Here is a 17539-nt window from a genome sequence, read left to right as displayed (position 1 = left end):
AGGCGCGTGAGCGGAGGGTCGGCTCGGGGGCGCGCAGGGGGCCGCGCGAGGCCGGGGGCCGGGAGAAGGCACGCGGGCGCCGGAAGGGAGCGGATCGGGGGTGGGGGGCGCGGGCGGGTGCGGGGGGCGCGGGCGCGCAGGCCGGGGGCGCGGGCGGGGGGTGCAGGCGCGCAGGCCGGGGGCGCGGGCGGGTGCGGGCGCGCAGGCCGGGGGCGCGGGGGGGGGGTGCGGGCGCGCAGGCCGGGGGCGCGGGGGGGCGCGGGTGGGTGCGGGCGCGCAGGCCGGGGGCGCGGGGGGGGGTGCGGGCGCGCAGGCCGGGAGCGCGGGTGGGCGCGGGTGGGTGCGGGCGCGCAGGCCGGGGGCGCGGGTGGGTGCGGGCGCGCAGGCCGGGGGCGCGGGTGGGCGCGGGTGGGTGCGGGCGCGCGCCGCGCCTCCCCGAGCGCGCGAGCCGGGCCCGGAGCGCACGCCGCCGCCGCCGCCGCCGCCGCCCGCCCCGCCGCCCGCCCCGCCGCATTGCTGCTGCCGCCGCCGCCCGGCCCGGTCCGCGGCCCCCAATATGGTGCAGCCGCCCGCGCCGCCGCCCGTGCCGCCGCCGCCCGCGGGCCCCGCCGCCGCCCTCGGGCGCCCGCAGCGCGGCAGCCGCAGGTGGGGGGCTGCGCCCCGGGCCTGAGCCGCCCGCCGTCCCCGCCCCGGCCTGCGCGGCCAGCCCGGCGGGCTCGCCTCCGAGGGGCACTTGCCGCTGAGGTGGAGCCGTTTGCACCAGACGCTCCTGCTCCTGCCCCCTCCCTCCCCCTCCCCTCCCCTCCCCTCCCCCTCCCTCCTCCCCTCCGGTCCTGTCTCCAGCGGGAGCGCGAGACGCTGGTCAGGCTCCGCGGCGCAGCTCGAAAAGGAAGAATCGCCCCCAATTGACTTAAATTCCGCCGAAGCCGGCGCCGCGGCCGCCCGCCGCCCGGGATCTGCTCGCTGTGGTGTTTGCTTTCTCCATTCTTCCTTAAAAAAAAAAAAAAAAAAAAAAAAAAAAAAAGGCAAAACAAAACCAGCCAGCCAGCCAACCAAGAATCCGGTTTGTTGATCGCCTTGGTTTTTTTTTTTTTTTTTTTTCACCGTTTGCGGGATTTGCAAACCGAGTTACATGCATGTCCAGTGGGGGTAGGTTTAATTTTGACGATGGAGGGTCCTACTGTGGAGGCTGGGAGGACGGCAAGGCGCACGGCCATGGCGTCTGCACCGGTCCCAAGGGCCAAGGCGAATACACCGGCTCGTGGAGCCACGGCTTCGAGGTGCTGGGCGTCTACACCTGGCCCAGCGGCAACACGTACCAGGGCACTTGGGCGCAGGGCAAGCGCCACGGCATCGGCCTGGAGAGCAAGGGGAAGTGGGTGTACAAGGGCGAGTGGACGCACGGATTTAAGGGGCGCTACGGGGTGCGGGAGTGCACGGGCAACGGGGCCAAGTACGAAGGCACCTGGAGCAACGGGCTGCAGGACGGCTACGGCACGGAGACATACTCTGACGGAGGTAGGTGCCGCTGGCGGCGGCCCCCGGGCAGGGCAGGGCAGGGCAGGGCAGGGCAGGGCAGGGCAGGGGGCTGGGCGGAGGAGGGACCTTCTCCTCTGCCTCTTCTGTTTACCTCTGGGGAAGTTGAGCTTCTCCCTCCAGTGGGGCCGTCCGTGTGCACCTGGGGCATTTCCTGGGGCTCCCTGGAGGCCATAGCTGCCCTGGCTACAGGTTGCCCCACTGCCTGGTGGGGGACAGCACCCCTGTGCCAGCTGACGATTGTTGGGGGCTTTCCAGGAGCAGAGCCAGTCCCAGAGCCGTGGGGCTGAGCAGTGTCAGTGCATCATCCAAGCACAGGCCAGAGACCTGCTGGAAAGGCCAGGCTGGGCCCCAGGCCCTGGGCCCAGGGCCTCATCTGGGACCCACCAAGGGTGGAGGGGAGCTGGGAGAGGCCCCCCCCCCCCCGGCCCGTGTTGGCAGAGCTCCCTTGGTGCTGGGCCTCCAGAAGTCAGGCCCCAGCTCTGCTTGTTTTCCTGCGGTGCCGAAGGGCCTCCCTTAGTCCTGATCAACCCAAGCCAATGGAAAGGGAGTGATTGGGAGAGGAACACAAACCCAAAGCAACACAACACGGCAATAAACTTCTAGGTGGTTGGACGCGGGCTAGCGCAGCCAGAGAGGCTGCTAGAGGGAGGGAGGAGGAGGCCCATCTGTTTAGCGAGAGCCCAGGAATCTTGCCTTCCAGTGGCTGAATCATTTTCACCGGTAGTTTAGGGAATGCTCTGTGCCTTCATTCTAGCATGCCACCACATTCAGGGCTGAGCCTGCCTGCTTGCCTGCCCTGGCTGCAAGATGGTTTCTGTGCAGGGAGCCTTGGCCAGCTTTGCAGCTGCCCGCTTGTCCTGGACACTCCAGTGTCCACTTCTCCGTGCATCGGAGAGGCATGGAGCATTTACTGTTCCTGGAAGCCAGACCCCAAACAAGCCTGCTCTCTAGATGCCCCCGGCCCCCCATCTGGGAGCTTATCCTCAGAAGTGGCTCTGTGACTTCCTCTTGGTAATTTGTCAGGCATGGATGCCTGGGAAAAGCATGGGGCACAGCAATGACTTGTGTGCTTCTGCTGGGCATGGAGATCATGAACGTACGTGTGGTCTTCTCCTTGCCTGCTTGCTGCCTCCACGTCTCATGAAGCAGGCACTAAACACCTGCTCCCCTGCCACATCCAGGACTGATGGAGGGCTGGAGAGTAATTATTATTTTGGCTTATGCAACTGAGAGGCAGGTTCATTATTACTCAAAGGAGAGAAGGCGTGGGGGGCAGTTAATTATATAATGCTCCTGCCTGTCAACGCCGTGCCCGGCCCTGTCCCAGGCGGCCTCTTCTGTGCTGTTGTTGTTTTCATGGAGCAGGTTGGAGAGCATCCCTGACCCTGGCGCGCAGGGGCTCAACTGAGCAGACTCTCTGGGTTTTAGGCGGTGCGTGTGTGCGCGCGCACACAGCGAGGCTCGGGCAGCAGATGTGGGTGGCTGAGGTGGGCGACTCAGCAGCCTGGCGCTCCCAGCTGGGCTCCTCGGGAGCCCAAGGGTAGTTGTCACCCTGGGGGCTCTGGCTGTGCTGCTCTGCGGATCTGTGCTTCCAGAGGTGCTGCCAGCTGTGCCTGAGCCAGGAGAGCAGCTTCGCGGTCTCATGTGGGAGCCCGGGGAGAAAGGAGGCAGGCCCCTGTCCCTGTGGAAGTCCCCAGAATATCTAAGAGTGAAGTCTAGCCCTCCAGGCTGTCCACCTTCCCGGACACCTTGGGTGGCCTGCAGAAATCTCTCCTTTGTTCAACAGATACTGAGTGCCTGCTATGAGCAGGTGCTCTGGGTTCTGGGAAACCAGCAGTGAGCAAAACAGACAAAAGTTGTTGTCCTCAGAGAGCTTCCATTTTAGAGGGAAGGGTAGGAATTCCTTTGTGCTAATGGAGGGAAGAGACCTGATTCTGTGGCTGGCCATGAGTTTAGGGTCTGATATGTTGATGTGAGAAATGCTTCCTTCTGTGGATTGATGTTCTTGGGTCCCTATCCCCCATCCAAGCAGCTACATAGCCTTCTGCTCCCCAAAGCACCTCCTTCTACATTGCCCTGCTTGGGCCCTCCCATGGTGGAGAGAGGGGGACCATGTCCAGTTTACAGATGAGGCCGGAGAGACCCAGGAGCCCGTGGGACAGGCCAGAGCCCCCCACCCACGGTGGCAGAGTCATGGTTGGAACTTGGATTTGTCCAGAGCGGAGCCCCCAACCCCCCCCTCCCCCCCCCCCCCCCCCCCCGCATCACACCACCTGTAGGCCAACCAGGGTAGGCTTAACAGGCACTGGGTGCGGGAGCTGACTGCTCCCTGTCGGTTGGTAACATGGCATGATGGAAAATTGAATTGACCCTTCCGGCCTGGGATAATCAGGCTGGACATCTGGGGCCACCTTTCTGCGACATGGTCCGTGCTTATCCTCAGGAAGGAAGTGACTGTTGAGAATGTGTGCCCTGCAGCAGCCCATTAGGCAAGCAGAACCAAAGCGGGGTGTTGCAGCTGTGAGTCTGGATGTCCCGTGTGTCCCCGCTCAGCTGGTGGGTGTGGCGGCTCATGCTTTGGGGAGGGCAAGCAGAGCCCTCAGGGAGTTCATGGTCCTGACTCCGGTCTGACTTTTCCCTTGCACAAGGGGTGGGGAGATTGGGCAGGCATCAGCCCAGCTCGCAGTGCTGACTTTGGGAAACGGGGATTTTCATGAATAATGCAGAAACGGCAAATGTATTCTACATTTGGCTGGAATTGGTATGGACTCCATTTCAACTGGGGCCGCCTCTGCCAACTCCTCCTCCTCTGGGTTCATCCTCCCCACCGAGTGCAAGGCGCACGCTTTCTGCCCAAGTGAGCCCAGTGACTTCCAGGGTCCATCTGTTGGGGGGACACCTTGGAGATGGGGAGACTGCAGGGGCCGGGCCCGCAGGAGCATGTGCTTTGGAGTTGCAACCCTTAGGCTTTGTGACCTTGGGCAAGTTCTTGAACTTCTCTGAGCCTCTATCTCTTCATCTGTACGAAGGGCTGATAACATCTGTAAAGTAGGTGGGGATTGATTGAGGTGCGTGCACGGCTGTGCTAGGATCCTAGTAAGCTTTCATCATTACTTACCACTATTCTGCTCTCACGGTACACATGCAGTGAATGCCACTTACAATGATCATTACTGGAGCCAATAGCCAGGTGTGATCATGGTGATAATGATGATAAATGGCAATATCAAACACTTATTAAACAGGTACTATGTGTCAGGCATGGGGCACATGTTTGCATGGATTCTAGCACTTAATTCCCGTACCTCTGTGGGGTTAGTTTTCTTATTTCTCCCATTTTCCCACATTGGGAAGCGGAGGCTCACAGAGGGCAGAAGACCTGACTGGCGGGTGCCGGGCAGCACCAGGATTCGCGCTCAGGACGGTGATTCCAGAGCCTGTGCTTTTGTGTGGAACACATTCTCTAAACTCCCTTGTGCAAAACGACCTCCTCGTTCCTTCCTCTTCCTCCGCACCCCGCTTCTTCTTGGGGCGCGGCAGCCCGGAGTTGTAGGCAAAGGCACAGGTGCACACCCAGCTGCTCCCTCCAGCCCTGCTGGCACTGCATGGCCCCTTCTCCACTTGCTGGACTCCGCAAAGGTAAATATTTCCTCCTGGTGCCGTGTACACAGGACCCCTCGGACCAAAGTTACCCCCACAAATAAACCCTCCCACAGCCTGAAAGATGTGAGTCATCTCACACACCAGGCCTCCCCCCTCAAATGCAGATTCCGTTCACTGGCCCAGATCCCTCGGCCCACACAAATCACACACGCCCACAGTCTAAATTCTAGTCCCTCTGCGCCTGTGCGCGCGCACACACACACAATACACCTGTCACCCAGAGATGTTTCCACCTCGTCCCCCAAAACACAGCCACGTGTACCCTCCAGATCCCTCCCAACTCCTGCTCCTGAGAAGCAGGTGTCCCTGTGAAGGGTGAGTGCCAGCCTCCTAGGAGGGTCAGATGGAGCTCTGTTTCCACTTTAAGCACATGTTTATGTAGTTAATGCCCCTTTTAAAGGGGAAGAAGCCCTCATCCAAACAAAATAAATGACCATGGGGCATATTTTTTATACTAGGCCATGAATATGTGAAAGCAAACTTAAAAAAAAATCCACATGCCCAGGTTAGGGAGGAAGCAGGTCCATGGACATGGACGGACGGACAGACAACGTAGGCCAATTGGAATTCATTTCGGAAACAAAAGCAGCTCCTGAAGATAAGCATCTCCTCAGAGATTCTGGTTCAGCCACTTTGGTGAGGGAAAAGGCTCCGGGAGATGAAGGGAGAAAGAAAAAGCAAATAACTAGTTCTTTGTTGCCAATAATAGCTGAGGAGGAAGTGTTTCTGCACGCTCCCCTCACCCAGCGCAGCCCTGGAGCGATGTGGGTGCTTCAGATCAGGCACCTTACCACACGCGGGTGAGGAGATGAGGGTCAGCACCCTCCGGAAATAGCCGCTCCCTGGCCGCTGAGGTAGCGAGGAGCCCTGGTTGATGGTGACAGCACAGCTGACCGAGGGAGGAGGACTGTGGGCTGGAGGGGGCATGGCTGGGAAGACAGAGAGTGGTGGTGGCTCCTGGGGCTCCTTTTCCTCCTCGCTTTCCCCCAGCACAACTCTGGATAAGTGGTTGTCGACTCTGAGCTGACAGCTGTGTATCTAATGCTCAGCATCCTTCGAGGACAACAGGATATGTGGATTTGTGGGATCTAGAGGGGGTGATGTTTCTTTGGATTTCCCACCGTGGTCGCCCCCTCTTAGATCAGCCACTCCCCCAATTTACAGTCTCCCGACTCGTGCAAGGCACATGGTGGGTGGAGTGAGCGCTAACCTGGGGTCCTGGTGTTGCTCTGTGCATCCGACCAGGGGTTCCCTCAGACCCACAGGACCCACTGTGTCTTCCTTTAGGACAGAGGAGCGGCTGGTCTCTTCAGCACCGTGGAGAGCGCCGCACACACGCGCCCGTGCTTTGCTCTCTTTCTCTTCCAGCCGGGCCGCCAAACTGAGCCTCCCGGCCGTGACCACTACCCCTGACCTGTCCAGCACCCTCGGCCACCAGAAGTTTTCCCGTTCCTGCCCGCCCTGTCAGTGTGTGGGTTCCATATTCCAACAAACACCGCCCCTGGCGAGGGGGGGGTTTGCTGTTTGCACCCCAATACTGTCAGGTCGGGTGCCTCCTGGTGTCTGCTGGTGACCTAAGAGTATCTCCTGGATGGTGGGGTGGGTCTGGAGTGAGGTCTTTGCCTGAGGCTCACTTTTGTGCCTCTGTGTGCGCCTCTGCTCTCGCGAGGTGTGCAGAGGCTGTAGGTGTACAACCAGAGCCAGGCAGAGGGATGATCTTGTCTGTAGCAGCCAGTAAGAGACTGCTGTGCCACCTTTCTCCTTAAATCAGTGCTGGGGTTCCTCACCTGTACCAACCCTACCCAATACAGTGGCTGCTGGCCACATGTGGCCTTTTGAATTTAAATTTGAATCATGGTGAAACACAATGTAGATATTCAGTGTTTCCATCTCACTAGCTGTATTTCATGTGCTCGATAGCAATGTGGGACTTAATGGATGGTGCAGAGATAGAACTTGTCCACCATCACAGAAGGTTCTGCGAGTGTGTAAGCTTCGCACAGGGAGGGATGGGTCTATGCCGGTCACTGCCGTGTGTCCAGTGACTGCGGTGGTGCCGGCATGCTGACTGTGGATGAATGAGGGCAATGTATCACTACCATTACGCCGCACGTCCACTTCATTGCAAGCACTTACAGCTGGGCATTGAGCATTAAAGGAAAAGTTTTCCCTGAGACTCTCATGCCAGTAGGTCACCCTCACTCATGGTTCTCTGAAAGCATCTCTGTGATAAGTCCCTGATGGGTTTTGTTTTGCTCTTGGCTCTGTCATTGCTTGTAAGGCTCTGCCATTGTTTCCCAGGAGTGAGATGGATGGTATAGAATAAAGGGAACCCATTCTGATGGTGTTCCGACATCCTGAGGGTGCGACGCAGTTGTGACCAGAGGGCACGGTGGGAGCACTGTCTAGTGAGCAGCGTTAGTGGCAAAGTGCTGGGAGAGATGCAGAAAAACAAGCAGCCTTTCCTCCACCTGCTTTATAACTCTCTTTGCTGCTATAGTTGCCTTGGTTTGACTCGTCCAGTTGCTGAGGTGCGTTTCGTGAGTCTCTACTATGTTCAGGGGGGAAAGGACACACAAGCCCAGGGTGGCCTTTTGTGAATCAACCTGGAAATAGCTGCTGAGCCTGACTGTGCTTGTGTCTGTTGGGGCTGCTGTCACAGAATTCCACAGATTGGGGGCTTCTGAACAATGACATGTATCTCTCACAGCTCCCGAGGCTGGGAAGTTGGAGGTCAAGGGGCAAGCAGATTGGTGTCTGGTGAAGGCCTGCTTCTGGATTGCAGACTGCCATGCTCCCTGTGTCCTCACGTGGGGAAAGGGCCAGAGGAGTGCTCCGGGTCTCCTTTATCAGGCACTAATCCCATTCCTAAGGACTCCCTGAAGGCCCCACCTCCTAACACCATCTCATTTATTACCTGTGAATCTGGTTGATGCCCGAGGTATGCCGTATGTAGTTTGCAGCGATGTACAAGAAGCAGGATGAAGTGACTTCTACCAAAAAGTCTGGATGTGAAACTAAAACATGTAAATAATCAAGGGTTTCTCATTCTGGAGTCGGGGGGGCTCTGATGGAACCCCGCAGGCGAAGGTTCTGAGGAGGGAAGGGGGAAGTGTGTGTGTCCCTGAGAGCAGCAGAGGTGTCCAGGGGAGGGGACAGCCGAGCTCAGGCTGAATGACAGCGGGCAGGGGGCCGTGGCTTCAACACTAGCATTGCCGACTCTGCAGGAGGCATGTCTTCTGTGGTGGAGCCATCACACTCTTTGCCTCTCTCCATGTGCGGCTCCCACCTTCCTGGGTGTCCAGAGAAACCACAGTCCTCTGTGCTGCTGATAGAGCAGGTGTTGGGCAGGGGGCTGGCCCACCACTGTCGCTATTGGCCGGAGTGTTTTGCAAACTTGACTGTGCATCAGAATTGCCTGGAAGGTGCCCAAAGCAGATTTGCTGGCCCCACCCCTGAATTTCTGGTCTGAGATGCTGCCTGACGATGTATGTTTCTAACAAGTTTCAGTTGGTGCTGCTGCTGCTTCTTGTCTGAGAACCCTACCTTTAGAAGCATGGCTCTAGGCTGGTGCTTCTTGTTTCTTTTTTTAAACTTACATTCAATTAATTAACATATAGTATATTATTAGTTTCAGAGGTAGAGTTCAGTGATTCATCAGTTGCCTATAACACCTTGTGCTCATCACAAAAAGTGCACTTCTTACTGCCCATCCCCCAGTTACCCCATCCTGCTATTCCCCTGGCCTCCAGCAACTCTGTTTCCTAGAGTTAAGAGTCTTTTGTGGTTTGTCTCTGTCTCTGATTTCACCTTGTTTTATTTTTCCCTCCCTTCCCCATGTTCATTTGCTTTGTTTCTTAAGTTCTACATATGAGTGAGACTGTATGGTCTTATCTTTCTCTGACTGACTTATTTCGCTCAGCATAATACTCTAGTTCCATCCACGTCGTTGCAAATGGCAAGATTTCATTCTTTCTGATGGCTGAGTAATATTCCATTGTGTATGTAGACCACATCTTCTTTATCCATTCATCTGTCACTGGACATCTGGGCTCTTTCTGTAGTTTGGCTATTGTGGACATTGCTGCTATAAACATTTGGGTGCAGGTGCCTGTTCAGATCACTATGGTTGTATTTTTTTTTAAAGATTTTATTTATTTTTTCACGAGAGACACACAGAGAGAGGCAGAGATACAGGCAGAGGGAGAAGCAGGCTCTATGCAGGGAGCCTGATGTGGGACTCGATCCCAGGTCTCCAGGATCACACCCTGGGCTGAAGGCGGCGCTAAAACACTGAGCCACCCGGGGCCGCCCCACTACATTTGTATTTTTGGGGTAAATACCCAGTAGTGGAATTGCTGGATCATAGGGTAGCTCCATTTTTAACTTTTAAAGGAAACTCCATACAGTTTTCCAGGTGGCTGTATAGGCTGGTGCTTCTTAACCCCAGCAGCACAGCAAAGCCACAGAAAATGGTTCCCCAGGAGACTGTTAACAATGCAGAATCTCAGCCCCCCACCCGCAGCCCTGGCCCAGGGACATCCAGGGCCAGAAGCCGCATGTTTGCAAGATGCCCGGGTGGCTCAAATGTAGGAACAACCACTAGTCCCAGTCTCAGCTACACGTGGAATCATGTGGCTGCTTTGGAAAATGCTGAGGCCCAGGCCTCACCCAGAGATACTGACTGAGGTGGTCTGGGTGCAGCCTGCGCATTGGGATCCTTTGAAGACTGTCCTGGTGATGCTGGTGTGCATCTGGGATGGACGGCTGGCTATGCATCCAGGGTGTTGCAGGGAGGATGGCAGCGAAGACCCAGCTGGAATTCCAGCCAGGCTCTGGGAGGGTGGCCTCCTGGCCTGGGTCTGTGATAAAACCCAGCAGGGCTGAGAGCCCCTGCTCTAGGTGGTTCTTCAAACGCCAGGTCAAGTGGCTCATGAAGTAGATGCTGTGCTTCCTTAAAAAAAATAAATAAATAAAACAGATGTACAGATTTTCAAGCATTTGCCAATGTTCCAGCGAGGGGAGCTGCTGTGTGTGTGTGGCCCCCACTCTGTCTCTGCCTTTTCCTCTTCCTTCCTTACAGGGCACTGTCCCTACATTTAGGGCCAAATTCCAGGATAGTCTCTCCAGATCTTTAATTTAACTTCATTGCACCCACAAGAACCCTGTGTCTGTGCAAGGGCATATTCATGGGTGTTGGGGTTGGGACAAGGACATGTGTGTCTGGGGGACACTAGTCACAGACTTCAGTTTGAAAGTGCTCCAGAGCACATACGTGGTCACCTACAATCCCAAAGCCATGGAGAGTCCTTTGAAGGAAGGATACTCAAAAAATTTTAAAAAGATTTTATTTATTTGAGAGAGAGCGAGAGAGAGACAGAGAGAGCAGAGGGAGGAGCAGAGGGAGAGGGAAAAGCAGACTATCCGCTGAGCAGGGAGCCCAACAAGGGGCTGAATCCAGGGCCCTGGGATTGTGACCTGAGCTGAAGGCAGATGCTTCAAGGACTGAGCCACTGAAGTGTCCCAGTACTCACTATTTTTGAACGTCTCTGTGCTTTACCATAGATGTTATCCCTTTTAGTCCTTAAAATAGTGCTTTGTGTTGAGGCATGCAATGTGCTCCCATGAAAGAGGGGAGAAGGTAATGCTCCCAGCACTGGGTGGCTTGGCGAGGCCGCAGGGCCGGTGGGCAGCGGGGCTGGCCTAGAGCTGTCGGCAGCACTGTGGGGACAGTAGCGTCAGCTACCCCCTTGGTCTACAGTTGAGGCAGCTGAGGACCAGGGAGGCACCCACGGTCCAATAGTAACACAGAGGCAGGGACGAGTGGCCGCGTCTTCTGAAGCCGGGCCCTCGGTGGCTCTTTGCTCGGCATTCATGAACTCGTGGGTTTTCCAGACTCCTCTGAGAGTGTAGTGGAGCTGAGGGTCCTCTCTCAGGACACATGCAGGTCCTTGCACATGTGACGTTTTGTGGGTGCTTGTGGGGGTCCACAGACTCCCTAAGACTTATCCATGGACCCCAGGATAGGAACCCTCCAACTTTTCATGGTGCCCAGACACGATCATCAGTGTGCACAGCAATTGGGACCCGGAGGGAGGGCAAAGCCAGCAGATGCCTGCAGCCGGTGAGTCCAGAGCAAGGGCTGGAGCGGGTGGCACTGGCCTTCCCCTCCTCCTGTCCCATGAACACGCCCCTTCCCGTGCCCAGGCCCCAGGGCCCTCAGCTTCTCCTGCAGGACCATCGGCTGGTCCAGGCAGTATTTGACCCCTGAAACTTCTTCATCCTGCGCCCTCCCCACCAGTTCAGCTAGACTGGAGTGTTAGCAGCTGTCTGGTCAGGAGCTAGTTGCTGCCTGTGCCTTCCTTCATTCGGCCTGCCTGAAAGGCGTGACTCCCCCATTCTGGAGGGGGAAGCAGAGGCCCAGTGAGGCCAAGGAGATGGGGGTGCTGGCTAAGGGTCTCAACAGCTAGTGATCTACTCCAGACCTTCCACCCTGGGCTCCCCAGGAGGGAACCTAGCAGAGGACACACGTCTGGGGCCATCTGGGGCCAGAGTCCTGAGGACCACACCTGAGAACCACCTGCCCCTTCCCGTCAGCCTCTGCCTTGGGCGAGGACCGCTAACCGGAGAAGAGAAGACCTCTGAAGGTGCCAGAGGGTTGGTCTCACTGTAGGGAGCTCGGGAGGGTTTTTCGGTGGAGAGGGTTCCAGGTACTGAGGGAGGCCCTGAGGGTGCGCCCAGGAGTCCCGCCGGGTGGGGGGTGTGCATGGCAAACCAGTGCAGGGTTTTTCGGAGGCTGGTTGCAGAGGCTAAGCCGGAGGACCATGAGCTGGCGCCCCTCTGCCCACCTGGGGACTGGGCAGCCAGCTTCTGTGCACGACCATTCAGTGCCCCCTCCCTCAGCTGTCTGTTTGCTTGCTGCTGAGGTCAAAGGCCTGGCTGGCGGGGGGTGGCTCTGGGGGAGAAAAGGCAAGAGTTGAATGCATTTTGATGAGGCTGGTGTGGGGCGCCAGGGCCCCAGAGTGCCTCTGGGTTCTCCATGCACACATGCTCCCGTGAAGGTCCCGTCCTGTGGACTGGAGGCTCTGGGCGGTGAGACTGGGTCTGGTGAGTTCCTCACTGTGACCCCGCAGCAGGGAGAGCTCTGGAAATACTGCTTGGCTGATGCATGGATGATAAACCCGTGGAGAGCTGGAGGATAGGAGCGGCAGCCTCATGCAGAGCAGGAGCAGGGGTGTGCAGGGAGGGAGAACAGCGGTGCAGAGGCTCACAGGCCACAACAGGTGGCTCATTAACCTAAGGAAAGGGGTCCCGGGGCAGGGGGTCTGAGCCTAGCTGCCAGGGCCCCACCGGAGGAAAGGAGGTTCATACTCTTGTAGTTAAGTTTTCGTTTCAAGATGCGTGTGGACTCATACGTGGTTTTGAGACTAACACAGAGGCATCCCCTGTGCCCTCCACCCAGTCTCCCCAAAGGTAGCACCTGACGTAAGAACCACACAGCGTTGCAGCCAGGATGCCCACAGAGACACAGAGCGTTTCATCAGCAGGAACCCCCAGCCGCCTTTCAGAGCCACACCCTCCTCCCTCCCATCCCTGGCACCCACTCATTGCTCTCCCTCCTGTCATTTTCTCATTTCCAAAATGTTCTATACATGGGATTATATAGCATGCGCCCTTTTGGGACTGGCTTTCTTCACTTACTGTGGTTCTCTGGAGACCCATCCATGTCGTTGTGTGCATCCATACCTCATTCCTTTTTTCTGCCAGCCGGGGTCCTGGGCTGTGCGTGTGTGCAGACCACACTGTGTCACCATGTACCATGGAGGGGTGTCTGGGGCCGTGATGAATACGGCTGCTGCAGATTTGCATGGAGAGGCTCTTAGGTGAACATAGCCTTCGTGTCTCTGGGATATATGCCTAGGAGCGCAACTGCTGGACCATTGCTGCCTGTGCGGTGTGTTTGGGTCATCGCTCTGGCTGCTGGCGGGGAAGGAGATGGGAGCCAGAGTAGAAGCCGGAGACCCCTGGGAGGGTGCTTGTGTCCAGGGGAGGAGAGATGATGGCTTGGGTCTGGATGGGGGCAGTGGGTTGGGCAGAAACAGAGGCCCAAGTGTTTGGAGGTTGGCTGAGCAGTGTGCGGAGCCCAGACAGCCAGCTCTCAGTTGTGAGCGACCTCCTGGACCTTCCCTTTCAGACAGTGGGGACCTGAGGGCTGAGCGGGTCTATGGGCAAGAATTGCATGTGGGACGAGTGTGGTGTGAGAGGCTTCATGTGGCCAGATGAGGGTGGAAGGCTGCAGGGAGATTGTACACCTAATCTAGGTGAGGGCACCACCCACTGGGACTTGTCCCATGAAGTCAGGAGGGGTGGCACTAGAGGGGAGAGGCCCCAGGACTCAGAGCGAATGGGAGAGCTGGTGAAGGTTTCTATGCATGTGCCTGCTGCATGCAGATGTCCCATGAGCCAGCTGCCAGTACTTTGTGTTGTTATCCGTTAAGGGCACCGGTGCTGGATTATGGCCCCTGCTATGCACCTCACCTTCTTCCCACTTGTCCTTTCTGCACCCTAGATGTGGTTCTGTGTCTGCACCCTGAGAGGGGGCAAATGGTAGCACCGTGATATGTCTTTGGTATCACCTTTGTGGCGGTGTAAGTGACATAAAGTTTGCCTTTTCAAGCGTACGATTCAGTGGCTTTTAGTATGTTCACGAGGTTGCACAGCTGTCACCACCACCTGATTTTAGAACATTAAGAAATATTTTTTTCAAGATTCTATTTGTTTGAAAGAGAGAGAGTGAGAATGAGCGGGGTAGTCGTGAAGGGAGAGGGAGAAGCAGGTTCTTGGCTGAGAAGGGAGCTTGTTGCGAGACTCGATCCCAGGATCCTGGGATCATGATCTGGACTGAAGGCAGACGCTCAGCCACTGAGCCACCCATGCACCCCTAGAACACTTTTTATGACCCAAGAGAGAAACCCCTCGTGCAGTAAGCAGTCTCACCCTGGACAGCCCCCGATCTGCTTTCTGTCTCTGGGTCTGGATGCTTGGTGTGGATGGGGTCCCACAGGGAGCCTTTGTGGCAGGCTTCGCCCTCAGTGTGTTGTTTTCCGAGTCATTCACGGATGTCCCCAGGCCGTCACCTGTGCCACGACTTGATTCCTCCTTAAGACTGAATAATATCCCATGGTGTGGTGAGCACACGTTTCATTTATCCATACATCGGTCCGTGGACATTGAGGTGGGTTCCACCTCGGGGCCAGTGTGAAGAGGGCAGCTGTGAACAGTCCTGGGTAAGTTGTTGTGCGGACATGCGGTTTCGGGTCTCAGTTCTATAGAGACCTGGGTGGGGTGATGGGGATTGCTGGATCCCAGGGTGACTCCGTGTTGGGCCTTGTGCCGCCGTTGTTCTGTTCTCCACGGCAGCTGGCCATCCTGGGCTCCCACCAGCACTGCATGGGGGCCGCTTTCCCCATGTCCTCACCAGCACCTGCTACGCTGTCCTTCCGTTCCGGCCATCCTGGTGGCTGTGAAGTGCTGTCTCCTGTGGTTCGGATGTGCGTCTCCCTGAGGACTGGCCGTGTTGGATCTCTGTCCACGTGCTCGTGGGCCACATGCAGGTCTTTGGAGACATGTCTGTTCAGGTCCTTGCCTGCTTTAAAACTGGCTTGTCTTTTGATTGTTGAGTTGTAGATGTTTAAAATACATTGTAGATAGCACATTGACTTAAAGTCCAGCGCCCGCCTCCTGACTGCCCCCCAGGATTCCCCTGTGCCTGCTGCCTCCCCATTGGATGGTGGATTCCTTGAAATAAATCTGATGCCTTTCTCTTGCCTGTAGAGTATGAGCGCGGTACCAGGACACAGTAGGTGTTCAGTAAATGTTGGCTTGACAGAACTGGAGCCACTGCCCACCGGCTAGGAGGTCAGAGTTCCCATCCAGGCTCTGCAGTGGAGGCTTTGAGGGGCCGCATTTAGGGGCTGTTTCACCAGCAGGGACATAACAGCCGTGGTGTCCGCAGGATAGTTGGGACCCACACAGGTATTTATTGAGCACTGACCATGTCCCTGGCAATGAGCCGGCCCCAAGTATTATGGTACTATTGGGCCGGCTGAGGGGACCTGTCCGTGCACCTGTTACATAGCTCCCCTTTTACTGCTGACAGGATGGAGGGACCTGGGCCAGGGCTTTCCCACAGAGACCCAGAGGATGGTGGAGGGGGGCTGGGCAGCCTGGGAGCTTGCAGATGCTCCAGGAGGAGTGTTTTTAAGTGTGCGTGTAGGCAAAGGAAACAGGACCCCCCGGGAGCATGGGGAACCAGCGGCTGTGGCTGTGGTTGTGCCAGACTCAAGGGGCAGTGTCCAGGGGTCAGGCCCTGCCTGGGTCTGCACAGAGCCAGCCTGACTCTTAGGGGCCAGGAGGTAACCCACTGGAGATGAAGATCTCAGCCCAAAGCTGGCCTGGAGCCTCCCTGGGCTCAGGTGTCCCCCACCACCTGGACGACATGGGGCTGAGTGGCGCGTCTGCGGTGCAGGGCCCCATCTGGAGGAAATTAATTGTGGATCCCCGAGACAATGCGGCAGAAATATAGCAGAGGTCAGAGTTTTCTCGGGACTGGAGGCGGCCCTGGTGACAGTGACCATGAAGTGTTCACAAGTGCAGAATGCCCTGTTAGCTGGAGGCCTGAGCAGGAGGAGGGCAGGGCAGGAATGTGCCAGCCAGGGGAGGAAGTTAGTGGAGAGACAGAGAGGGAGGGAGGGAAGGTGGGAGAGACCAGGAGAGGGAGAGAGACAGGGGGAGACAGAGGGAGAGAGACAGAGATGGAGAGACAAAGAGTCAGAGAGGGAGAGACAGAGACAGAGATGGAGAGACAGAGACAGAGATGGAGAAAGACAGAGATGGAGAGACAGAGACAGAGATGGAGAGAGTCAGAGAGGGAGAGACAGGACAGATGGAGAGAGATAGATGAGGAGAGAGAGAGGAAGAGAGAGAGGGAGAGATGAGCCGAGGGAGGAGACAGGGAGAGGGAGGAGGGATGCACACCTACTACTTCTCACCCGTCCTTTGTTTTCACTGGCACCGAGCATCTCTGGGCAGGCACCCCTGCCTCAGTTTCCAGCCCTGCCCCTGCCCCTCAGGCCTGTGAGGAGCAGGAGCCTTAAATGAGAATGAGGTCCCCAGAGCATGGGGGATTCATGATGCCCATGAGCACAGCTCTCCACCCCTGGCTGCCAGAGCTCATCCCCCCTGAGCTTGTTTCCACGTGGCCCAAAGTGGAGAGGTGAAAACCCTGCCTTCACCTGCCTGATGCAACAGGGTCCTGTCCTGGGGACCCCCTTCTGTCTGGAGCCCTGGCCTGGGGGCCCCCCTCCATCCTTGCAATGCTGCAGGATCCCAGGTCCCCAGCAAGGCAATCAGGCCCAGGGCTGTCTGAGCTGATTCTGAGTTGAGGGGTCAGCACTGGGGCTTCCTCATCCCTCAGGAGGGCCTGCAGACCCCTGCTTCTGGGCCTTCCCCTCCTCCCACAGCAGCCAGAGGAGTTCCTGTAGAAATGTCCAGAACTCCCTCGGGGGTTCCAGGCCTTCCAGCCAAGACACCCAGGAACCCGCCTGCCTCGCGGTGGAACAGTCTGGTTTCTTCCTCGTTGCAGGGAGTGGGGGACCCTCCCATGGAACCATGGGGCCAGAAGTTAGAGCCTGCTGTGGGGCTGGGGCTCTGGGTGGGTGGTTTGGGGAGGGCGGGGTTCCCTCTGCTCTTCCTCTCTCAGCCTCCAGGACTCTGGCTGATGGCCAAGGGAAATGGTTTCGGGAAAACCCAATCTCAAGGGCCTGTCAGCCGGACTGAGACAGCTGTCTGGACAGAGTCCCCAAGGGCGCAGGTGGACAGGTCTGTGCGGGTACTCACGGGCCATCGCCCCGCTGGCTGGGCCCCTCCCTGTCCTCCCTCCGCCCTCCAGAGCTGCTCTGTGCCGAGACGCCTGTGGAGCTTCTAGTATCCCTCCTTGCTCTGGACAGCAGCGCGCTGGGGGCCTGAGGACACACTGCTGGACGTCCCTCCCCAGGCCCAGCACGCATTTGGAGCTGGCGACCACGGGGGCCGCAGGGGCAGGCGGGGACCCCAGCCCTGCATGTCCTTGGCCTGGCCCACCCTCAGCCGGCCACACTGCCATCCAGCGGGGCAGGTGTGAGGTTCCTCCTGGGCTCTGGCCCTGCTTCTGGGGGGCAGGCCTGGGGTGTCTTGCTCCCCCAGGATATTTGTAGTTACTCTCCCGGGACGTGCCGTTTCTGTCGCTGACCAAATCGCAGGTTTGGCCACTGGCCACTGTGGTTCGCTGCCCGTCTAG

The 17539-nt window shown here is 57.5% G+C and overlaps 1 protein-coding gene across 1 annotated transcript in view; it reads left to right on the top strand.

The window, feature by feature from the left end:
• Positions 1-798: 798 nt before the first annotated feature.
• Positions 799-17539, top strand: part of JPH3 (junctophilin 3) — an 81239-nt gene continuing 64498 nt past the window's right edge. The window contains exon 1 of the mRNA XM_025427059.3: positions 799-1518. Coding sequence (XP_025282844.1) covers positions 1137-1518 — 382 coding nt within the window. The 5' untranslated portion in view covers positions 799-1136. The remainder of the gene's footprint in view (positions 1519-17539) is intronic.

This window comes from Canis lupus, chromosome 5 (genome assembly GCF_003254725.2).
Source record: "Canis lupus dingo isolate Sandy chromosome 5, ASM325472v2, whole genome shotgun sequence".
Classification (NCBI taxonomy): domain Eukaryota; kingdom Metazoa; phylum Chordata; class Mammalia; order Carnivora; family Canidae; genus Canis; species Canis lupus.
Note: the sequence above shows the minus strand (reverse complement) of the source record. Positions and strands in the feature narration are given on the sequence as shown.